At 38.2% G+C, this 11,059-nt stretch overlaps 1 protein-coding gene across 1 annotated transcript in view; it reads left to right on the top strand.

Moving 5' to 3' along the window:
* Positions 1-572: 572 nt before the first annotated feature.
* The window catches only part of NAA35 (N(alpha)-acetyltransferase 35, NatC auxiliary subunit), a gene marked incomplete at its 5' end in the record, with an annotated part of 14,241 nt that continues 3,754 nt past the window's right edge, over positions 573-11,059 (top strand). Inside the window, 10 exons of the mRNA XM_010161281.1 lie at positions 573-656; positions 2,441-2,555; positions 3,071-3,249; positions 4,313-4,372; positions 5,551-5,657; positions 5,883-5,949; positions 7,171-7,269; positions 8,678-8,856; positions 10,670-10,806; positions 11,000-11,059. The exon at positions 11,000-11,059 is cut by the window's right edge and continues 6 nt beyond it. Coding sequence (XP_010159583.1) covers positions 573-656; positions 2,441-2,555; positions 3,071-3,249; positions 4,313-4,372; positions 5,551-5,657; positions 5,883-5,949; positions 7,171-7,269; positions 8,678-8,856; positions 10,670-10,806; positions 11,000-11,059 — 1,087 coding nt within the window. The remainder of the gene's footprint in view (positions 657-2,440; positions 2,556-3,070; positions 3,250-4,312; positions 4,373-5,550; positions 5,658-5,882; positions 5,950-7,170; positions 7,270-8,677; positions 8,857-10,669; positions 10,807-10,999) is intronic.

The following is an 11,059-nucleotide window of genomic DNA, read 5'->3' as shown; positions in this document are numbered from 1 at the left end:
GGGGCTGCCAGGGAACCTCTGCTCTCTGTACCCTCCTCCCCACCTTCTTTCTTTCACTGACCTGGGTGTCTGCAGAGTTGTCTCTCACATTCCATTCCTCTCTCCTTTACTCCTCTCTGATGTTTCCAATTCCACTGCTGGTTCCCATTTGTTTTCTCCTTTTAAAGATGTTAATCACAGAGGTGGTAGTTGGCACAGTAGTGGCCAGAGAAGCTTCTAGCAGCTTCTCACGGGGGCCACCCCTGTGGCCCCTTCCCCTGATACTAAACCTCACCACCACGCAAGTCGAATACATTCCCTTGAGCTGCGATTCGAATGTCATTTGCACAGGAGAGAGCTGTACAGCCAGTGGTTGTGCTTTGCCCAACGCATCTCAGTAGTTTTTGTTAGTGCTTTTCTGCCAGCAGTAGATTTCTTCTACAAATGCTATTAACTTTTCTTCAGAACCGTACTAGATAGCATGATTTTTTGACTAGAAAGCATACTTCAACAGATCTATAAAAGAGCTGTTTTTTAATGTTTCAGGATTTAATGTGTACTGCTTAGTAATTTGCGCTGTGTTTTTATTACAGCACCAACAGTGTTTAGCTGTGTTCAGCAGAGTCAAGTTTACCCGGTTACTACTGACTGTTCTAATAGCGTTTACCAAAAAAGAGGTACGTTCGTTTGGCGTTTGTGTCCACGTTGGGATCCTGTGAAATACTGATTTTTCACTGTCTAAGGTCAGGCAGTTATTCTGTAGGTGTGCACTAGTGTTGCTCCAGGTAAAGCGTTTGATAAGGCCTTACAGTGGCAGCCATTCAGCTTTCTTATATTTTTGAGGAAAAGGCATGGAAGGCTAGTAGCTGACATTATTATGGCCTTGCAGAGAGATAGAACATTCATTCTAGAACACTTAAAGGAAAGTATTTGTGGGGTTTGGGTTACTCCTTTCACACATGAGCAAAACTTTTCTCAAGTTCAGTCCCCTTCTGTGGAGTAACCTGATACCGAGCAGTGTTTTGGTTTTGAGAGAATTGTTAGCTTTTCCTTCCATGTGATACTCAATTTGTATCTACAATTCTTTGGTCTGAGAAGGGGAATATAATGTTTTTTCCTGCAATTTACCTACTTTTTTTAATGTAAGATTTCCTATTTGTTGCGGGGGGAGGAACTGCATGTTTAAGGGCAGACGGGTAGAATCACATTTCACATAAGGCAAAGCTGTTTGTTTGAATAATTTTTTCTTTATAGAAGGATAAATATCTGCATGTCGCTTACTGTTATTTCCATTTTCATAAATAAAACAATTTTTTTCCTGAAGTGGCAAGGCGTCTTTCCCACACATTTTGCTCTTGGAGCAGCTGCATACTGTACAGTTTAAAAGACCTTGGTTAAACTGAAAGTCAGGTGCAAGTATCGTGGTGACATCAGTGTTGAGAAAAAAGTGGTTGAGCGGTTGAGAACAATTGCATTTTGAGTATAACCATCAGTTATACCAGAAATCAGTGATCTGCACTGATGTGCAGCCAAATTCTGTTTGTGTTAACTGCTCTGAGTTAATGATCTGTGCAAAATCAGATTATCTTAGTGTCTCTGAAGTCTGATTACTTAAAGTATAAGTTGCTTAAAACGTGACCTACATTGATTTGAATTAGATCTACTTAGCAGCTCATTCCTTTAGTGGAGTTGTGGATGCGGTAATATGTGATCACATATTATGCAGTGCTACAGGTCTTGTTCAGCTTCTATTAGAATTCCAGGGGGTTTTAAACATCTTTTTTTCTAAAAGAAGTCAAGTTTCAATTTGACTTGAGATTTCAAATATTTGAAATTCCATCAGGGAACGTTAATCCAGTGTTTTTAAAACAAGGTCTTAGATTTTACAGAGGTCTTTTAAGTAGTACCCAGTTTGCTAACAGATTTGGATTCATAGGACATCAGAAAATTCAGCATGTTGGCAGATCATGAATCCCAATTTCTAACGGACATCTGGTGTATGCTGATATTATATAGTGATTTCCTTTCAGTTGATAGGTTGTGTTTTGTCTATATTCTCAAGGATTGTTCATTTTCTAATCACAGGAGATTTGTTTTTCCTTTCTGCAGTTTGGAGTTCTGCCTCATTCGGCAGAATAGTTGTGTGGGATTTTTTTTTTAACCATTTCCTCCAATCCCAGTCCTCCAAAATCAAAAGTAGAGAACTTGAATGTAGTGTATACTGGATTTTCAGTTGTAATGATTGCTGAGGCTTAGCAAAAAAATACAGTATTAAGTGTATGTATAGATGTGTAAAAAGTAAGGAACACTTTATTGCACAAAACTGTATTCATTTTTCTTTGAGAACTGATGGTTTACAAACATTAGAATCCTAATACCATTCTTTCTTTGGATACTAGTGTTAATTCTATAATCAAAATATGGTGGTTCATAATGCAAATAACTGTTACGTGCCTTTCAGACGAGTGCAGTGGCAGAAGCTCAGAAACTAATGACTCAGGCAGCTGACTTGCTTTCTGCCATCCACAATTCATTGCATCATGGTATCCAGGCACAGAATGATACCACTAAAGGAGGTATGTGTCCAATTTTACCATTTTTTTCCTTTTATAAATACGCTGTCTGATAAACTTTAATACCTAAGTGCATTTAAAAAAAAAAATTGCTATTAACTTTGAACTAATAATACTTGTTACAGATTTGCATTGTTTGGTCTTATTTTTAGTTCACTGAATGATGGCTCTCCTGAAAGCTGTACTGATACTTCACAGTCAGAGTTAATGCGAATTTTTGATTAAGTGCATCGCGCTTCTGATCGGTGTGCGTGCCGTGTTGTAGCAGGGGACGCCACCTCCCTGTTTGTACAGTTGTATGCTGAGGTGTTGTGGGTTGGGTGTTTCTTAAACAGAAATCACTGTCTCAGTTGGGTCGCTAGCTAGGGTCTCTGGAAGTTAACTGTCAGTTAGAAGGTTTATTTTGGCTTGTTGGCTAATTTGTGTTATACTTTCAAGTGTGAAGTGAGTTCTGAAAACACAGCTTATATGCAGCTTCTCTTTCTCTGTCTCTTTCCCCCCCTCCCTCCCCCCATTAGATCATCCGATTATGATGGGCTTTGAGCCCCTTGTTAATCAGAGATTGCTACCACCAACTTTCCCTCGATATGCAAAAATAATCAAAAGGGAAGAAATGGTCAATTATTTTTCCAAACTAATAGATCGAATAAAAACTGTATGTGAAGTAGTCAACTTAACGAATTTGCACTGTATACTGGTAAGCATGAATATTTCTTATTTATAGCCAAAACTAGCATCCTAAAATGTAACTTAAAAAAAAAAATATACATACTGTTGCTTACTGGAGGAAAAAACTGAGCTGTATGTATAAATCTTTTGGTGTATCTCATTGTTGTGTACAGTTTTGGAATTTGCTGCCTTCCCTGATACTTAATATTTTTTTTTTTTTGACAAAGACCTTTTCTCCTCTCAAACCTCCCATTTTTCACATAATCTCTTAAATAATTATGTGTGTTAGTGGCGAAGCCAAGCCAGTTAATTTCCTTGTGACTCTTTGGTTGAAGAACTGCGTCTGCAGCAGCAGAACATAATTCCTTGATAGATTCCTGACTCGTGTCACATTCAGTAGGCAGTATTCTGCATGTGTGCCTGTAACACAAGAGGGCACTTAATACGTCTTTGTTGAAACATGTAATTCCCTGAATAGGCGTAAAGTTAAGCACTTGCTTGTGTTCTTTCCTGAATAAGTGACGTTTTTCTCAGTTACTGCCTACATTTATTAGGAGGCACTTAAATGCTTGAAATGCTTTTTACCACACAAAGGTTCACTGGCTGGGAAGAGAGCCACAGTCACATCAGTTCAAAGATCAAGCACAAATATTTTGTCTGTTTCCTGTTAAGTTAATTAAAGCAGTGCTTTCATGAAGCAATTTAAAACATTCTAGTACCTGGTTCAATTATGCTGTGATCTTAACAGTTTCACAGTAGCTTTTTTCTGTACTATCTGCCTTCTAATTGCTGCATCTGAAGATAATTCAGAAAATTTGTTGTGTTAAATAACAAGTAATTGCAGAAAAAGGTCGATTTTAGCTTCATAATATGTTCTGTTTTGTTCAAATTATTCACGCGTACTTACAGTTTGTTAAGCTGTGCTCTGTGTCTGTGTGTGTGTGTACAAAATATAGGTGTATTTATACAGTTGTATACCTACGTGTATATATAAAAATGCAAATGAGCGTGTGTATAATATGTGCGTATGTATATATATTTAAAACTGGCATATTAACCTCCTTTGTCTTTTTTTCCTAAATGGAAATCAGGACTTTTTCTGTGAGTTTAGTGAGCAATCACCATGTGTTCTTTCAAGATCCCTGTTACAGGTAAGTCCTGATCTATTGTCTTTGAACAAAATACTTCTGCTTTCATTATAAATACGGATTAATGTTCTTGTTTCAAATATTTAAATTATCTGCCTATCATTTTAATATATAAGGGGTAATTTTTTTTCTGGAAATACTTAAGTATTTGGCATATGGAGGCTTATGTTCAGATCTATTTTTTTAAAAATCATTTTAAAATACTGTTGTTAAGATCATGTTAGTACGTGCTAATTAAAACAGTGTTAAAATTTTTGCTTTGCCATAAAGCTGGGCCTGTACACTCATTTTTATGCTGTTCTCTGTATGCTGCCACAGCCTGGGCCTGGTTTTTGTATTCATCCTCCCTGTCTAGGCTGGATTTCATGTATAGACTGCCTCTATTGATACAACAGTAGAACTGAGGGTTAGGGCCGAATAGACCACTGCTTTTCTTCTCACTGCTTCACTTACTTAGAAAGTGTATTTATATGTTCTTTTATGCAGAGTAAAATATACTTCCTTATAGGAGATTTTGGCTTGAACAGGGTGTCTTGGGATGTCAGAGCTGCTTTACATTTGGTCTCAGTGAAACCAAATACAGAGCTAATGGAATATAACCACTGACAAGTAAAATGTTTTTGCAGTGTGTGTATTGTGACTTTGCACTACACGTGTTTGTGCAATGCCGGTGGGTGCCTGACAGCAGAGCTTTTTTTCCACCTGCCGAAGACCTATGTAAGAAAGGGACGCAGCATTTGTGGAGGAAAGTGGAGTGAACATCAGACATGACAGAGGAAAGCAGGGATATCTGTAGGGGTAGAAAAAAAGTCCTCATTAGTCCGAAGATCTACCTTTATCTGCCTCCAGGGAAACCACATAACCTATTTTACATTAGTCTTCAGAAACATCTGTCTGATTATAATCATCTGTTAGAGTCCAAGAAATAAAATAATTCTGTGTGTGTTGTCATATTAAGCAGGTACCTGCTTTATTTTGTATCATGGGAACGCCACAAAAGCGTCAGATCTCAAAATGTCTCTTGAGTCTATAACCTTGTACCTAGCTGAACCATTAATTCTTAAAGCCATCTTACACGTTTCTGACATAATATAGGTACTGTAAGAGCTTTCTATAAGCAACTTCTAAAGCATTGCTTTTAAGTTAAAACATGTTTCTAAAAAACACATTTCCACTTTCAGACAACTTTTCTGGTAGATAACAAGAAGGTGTTTGGCACTCATCTCATGCAAGACATGGTAAAAGATGCTTTAAGATCTTTTGTCAGCCCTCCAGTACTTTCTCCAAAGTAAGTGGATCTTGAGTTTACTTGCGTGTGTTCACATGACTGATGAAAAGATATTTCGGCTTACAAAAGTAAAGGACAGACATTAAAAGAACATAAACATTTTGTTAGTGCTTATGTCTCAAGGAGCGAGTTTCTGTTGCTGCACTCATTTCTTTTTTAATTTTGTACTACACAGATTGGTGACATTCCTAAACGTATGTGTTTACTTGGATATTCCCCTCTTAGGTGTTGTCTCTATAATAACCACCAGGCGAAGGACTACATTGATTCCTTTGTGACACACTGTGTTCGCGTGAGTGTTCATCCCAATGAAAGCACGTTTATGCTTACATGAGCACTTTCAAGACTTGCTTATGTTTAAAAATGAGACCATTTTTTTTTTTTAGACACCAGACATGAAGGCAAAATTGCAGGCGTTAGCTATCTTAAAATAGTAATGCTTCTTAAAAAGCCAGTCTAATTATTGGTGTTTGTTTCCTGTTTTATGCTTCCAGACTTTTCATTTTCACTAACGTTTCACTTCATTAGAATTCTGCACCTTCTGCCTCTTTACAGGGTCATTTCGTGTAACAAAGCAAATGCATAGCACAAGTAAAAACAAAACTGTCATTACATTCTCTCCAGTTTAAAAATTCTAAAAAACGTTTTAAAAGATTCAGTAATTCAGTGCAACACAATGAAAATGTAAGAAAATTGTAGAAATGTTTGGGTTGGAAAAGACACAAGATCATAGAGTCCAAGCTGTTAACCTAGCTCTGCCAAGTCTACCCTAAACCATGTCCCTGAGCACCACTTTTAAATACTTCCAGGGATGGTGACTCAACTGCCTCCCTGCAGAGCCCATTCCAGTGCCTGACAACCTTTTTAGAGTCTGTTTGCTCTTGTCCTGTCACTTGTTACCTCGGACAAGAGACCAACTCCCACCTCTCTGCCGCCCCCTTTCAGGTAGCTGGAGAGAACGATAAGGTCCCCCCTCAGCCTCCTCTTCTCCAGGCTAAACAACACCAGTTCCCTCAGCTGCCCCTCACAGGACTTGTGCTCCAGACCCTTCCCCTGCTCTGTTCCCTTCTCTGGACATGCTCCAACCCCTCAGTGTCTTTCTTGCTCAAAACTGAACCCAGAATTTGAGGTGCAGCTCCACCAGTGCCCAGTACAGAAAGACAGTACTGCCCTAGTCCTGCTGGCCACACTGTTCCTGATGCAGGCCAGGATGCCACTGGCCTTCTTGGCCACCTGGGCATAGGAATTAAGGATAAGAAATACCGCTCTTACTCCAAGCATTCTGTTCTGATCAGACTCCTAAAGGATGCTTGCTCAATCTCCTGTTGACTTGTGTACAGAGAAATGGGCTCTCGCATCACACCAGAGGGCTTGCTTGCCTGCTAGCTTGCACTCCATAGGGAGGGAGCCTCCTCCTCATATGGACGTATAAAACAGGTCCCTAAAATAGACATCATAATACTCCTCCTTTAGCTTCCAAAGTTGTGTTTACAGTACAGTTTGTTTCTTTCAGCCATTCTGCAGTCTGATTCAAATCCATGGACACAATAGAGCTCGTCAGAGGGATAAACTGGGTCACATTCTTGAGGAATTTGCTACCCTTCAGGATGAGGTAATGTCCTAGGCAGCAGGCCAGCAAACCTTTGTTTCCAGGTATATTGCTACCAGAGTGGAGCCTGTGGTACTACATTCTGAATGAAGGGAACCACTCCTAGGTTTGTCCTAATATCTTTAGGACAAGGATTCCTAAAATGCAGCCCAGAAAGTCTGTAGGATGCATCCAAAGACTTTGTTTTGTTAGATCTGTTGAACAAAAGATACTACATTTTTTTAAGGTTCACTTTGTCCAGTAAGTACACCTGGGGGAAACCTGCTCTGATGTCTGTAACGTAGTGGTAAATTCCACTGCTCGTAGTCTCTATCCTGCTTGTAACTGTCAGCCTGGAAGGTGTAACCAGGGAGAGATGGATGAGCCAGGTTTAGAAGAGACCTTTTGAAAATTCAGTCTTAACAGCTGTGTAAGATGTAAATTGCAGAATTTTTATAACTGTTGTAAAAAAAAAATGTGTAAATTACATAATAACTTTTAAATACGTGCTCCAACTGATTCTGAACGTTCCTTGAGATTGGGGAAGGAAAGATGTCAGGAAGAATATTTTCACTTGCTGGAAATGCAGTTCTTCAGCAATGAGAAGCATGGAATAATATTTTCCAAGACGCATGCTAAGAACAGTCGATGAACTTGGAGTTGGAGGGAGGAAATCTTTGAGTGCTCCAGCTTCACTCAAGATGGTTTGGTTGAGAGTTTGTTGCAGTACTGTAGCTGAGACGCAGTTTTTTTGACTTTAACAGGTTATATGGATTGATTTATTCAGGACTACTGACAATATTCCAACTGTGGGAGACTTCATGTCTTCTGTACAATTACTTTTTAAGACTGATTTGGTCTTGGCAGTAATTACTTTCTCTGGTGGGCTGCAGTGCGTTACTTGCATGTTAACCTTACGAATTTAATGTATATAATTTAAAATAAATAACAAATTTAAAATTTCCTATGCAGATAGTTTGAGTTTGGTTTTTTGTGGTTTTTTTTTGTTTGTTTTTGATTTTTTTAAATAAAACCCTATTTTTGTCAATATAGGAAAATTAATAACTGCTTGTAGTGGGTCCTCAGTTTCAGTGCTCATGTCATTGCTAACAATCTATATATAAATGCTTTTTAAAGCTGGAAATTTAGAAAAACCTTAATGTTATTGCTGTATTACTAATAGAATATTTTTTTCCTCCATGCAGCAGAATTTATTTATGGTTATGTGAATAACTTTCCAGTTTTCTGGCAGTTCTAGACTGTAGAGGTGGCAATTACCGGTAGAAACATACTTGTCTTTTAATCTGGAGCATGGCTTTATTGACCCAATTTGTACTCAGATTTTAAGATTTCATTTCTGGCAGAACTTGGATGCTGTTTCAGTCAGATGTTCTTCCTCCCCTGTCTGTTACTCAGCTTTCTTTTCCAACAGGCAGAGAAAGTGGATGCAGCACTTCACAGCATGCTACTGAAGCAGGAACCACAGAGGCAACATCTGGCGTGCTTGGGCACCTGGGTCCTGTATCACAACCTTCGTATTATGATACAGTATCTTCTGAGCGGCTTCGAGTTGGAACTCTACAGCATGCATGAGTATTACTACATCTATTGGTAAGAGGATGCTTTATTGACAGCTGTTGGAGAAGGGGTGCTCCCACACAGCTACAATTGCAAATATTTAAAAGAGGGACATAACTATGATTTTTTTTTCACCTCAAGCTTGCTCAACACAGTATTTAGTTTACCTATTAATAAAATTACAAGTGAAGAAAAAAAGAACTGTTGGCTGCTTTTCTAGACTTACTAAATAGTGTGTAATTCACTCTCTGTTTATTTTTTTAAGACAGTGTCTAATGGCAATGAATGAAAAATATGCTGATTTTGGCAGACAAAAGAATGCAGGAAGAAAGCAGTTTCCCTTATTCTTTTCTGTCTGTGTAGTACCAAGATCAATAGTATTGTTGACTTCTAGTCAATAGTCTTTGCATTTTTAAAAAACATCTCCAGAGTTTTCAGTTGTGACTGTAATCTGAAAGGTGGCTAGGTAAAAATACGATGTTATTCTGTGGGCATGCTTGGAGAGCTGCTTTTAGTGAAAATTATTGCACTCTGTGGAGCCAAAATACGTTTTTTCTTTCCACTTCCATTCACATTAATTATTTTTCGTAGTTGTTGGCTTAGTCCAAAAGATAAATTATTTTGGAAGGTTCATTTTTGGTTCCACATTGCAAATATGATTTTGAACCTTCCTGTGTTAAAGTAATTCTGTACTTTGGAATTTTGAGTTTGGTTGGGGTTTTTTCTGTTGTGGGTTTCTTTTTCTTTTTTTTTTCATTTTGAAAAGCTGCCAATAAACTCGTATTAGGTCAGCTGTAAGCCTTCTTTCTGAGAGATTAGACTGGTTCCAATGACTTGTATCTCAGTGCATCTCGCTAGATTTCTATGCTGCTTCATTAGTGGATTAATCATTAAATGAGAAAACTAATACTCCAGATAGTTACCAGGAGATAGTAATATTCTTTAAGTAATACTTCAGTAAGTCATACCAAGTTTTCTATAAAACACTATTTTTTACTTGCCTGTATTTGCCCCCACCATTTTAATCAAATCACTCTTAATTGGAACTGTCCTGTCAGCTGCTTTATCTCTTTACTGTAATGGAAGAACAAAAAAGAGAGGAAGCTTCTGAGGGGAAATTTGCAAATGGAACTCGTAATTCTTTCTCAGTAATTTTTTGTCTGAACTACGACTTCATAAGAAGTATTCTTTCTTCTTCACGTGCTCCAGATCTGTAATTTCTGCTCTTTTTTTCCACGAGTCATTTTGACCTGAAATCAGACAAGAGACTTAACGGACCTGCTTCTGCTTATTGAGAAATCACTCTTAAAGAATTCTGAAAGATTTCTTGTAAATCTTGAAGAATTGCATTTGGATTTCATGTCCCTGTGGTCCTGGCCTCTTATTTAATCATTCATGGCTTTTTAATGCCTGAAACAAATCGGTCATAGCCTTGTTTCGCCAAACAGTAATTCCTAACAAAAGCAGAAAAGGTATTAACATGTTCTCTTTTTTTAACATTATTAATTTGCTGGGGGAAGGAAGAGTTCTAGAAAAAAATCGATCTTACATGGTTTTGAAATAATAAGCAGCTTAGGCTTCACTTAGTAAACGTGTAAGAAACTTGCGTACCTTGAGCTGTCTGTGCTTGAAATCTTTACAGCCTTGTTAAAAAATAAATAAATAAATAAAAGGAATACTACTAATCTGTTGATTTCAGCCACAGGAAACTGCGTTTTAAATGCCCTAGAAGTTGCCCTTTACTGTGAGGTTTTGAGTGAAGGACTTGGCGTTCCGTGAGGATGTGAGCACAACAAATGCGTTTTGCCCTGTAGTACGTAACCGCTACGTACTGTTTGTACCGTAGGTATCTGTCAGAGTTCCTCTATGCCTGGTTGATGTCAACGCTGAGCCGCGCCGACAGCTCTCAAATGGCAGAGGAGAGGATAATGGAGGAACAACAGAAAGGACGTAGTAGCAAGAAAACAAAGAAAAAGAAAAAAGGTACTTCCCTCCCTTCGCGCAGCCGTGTGGAATTGAAGTTCAGAATTTATAGGGTCAGCGCTGATGTGGGTAGGGAAAATGTCCTGAAGTTTATGAACGTAAAACACAGTTAAAAAGTAATTAATGTATGTACTTGATGTTGATTTTAAAAAAAAAAAAAAAAACACCAACCATTTTTATGTGAAATTTGCAGTTCGCCCTCTCAGCAGAGAGATCACCATGAGTCAAGCATACCAAAATATGTGTGCTGGGA

Source organism: Eurypyga helias, unplaced genomic scaffold (assembly GCF_000690775.1).
Source record: "Eurypyga helias isolate BGI_N326 unplaced genomic scaffold, ASM69077v1 scaffold23531, whole genome shotgun sequence".
NCBI classification, from domain to species: Eukaryota; Metazoa; Chordata; class Aves; order Eurypygiformes; family Eurypygidae; genus Eurypyga; species Eurypyga helias.
The sequence above is the reverse complement of the archived record's forward strand: the minus strand, read 5'-3'. Positions and strand labels throughout refer to the sequence as shown.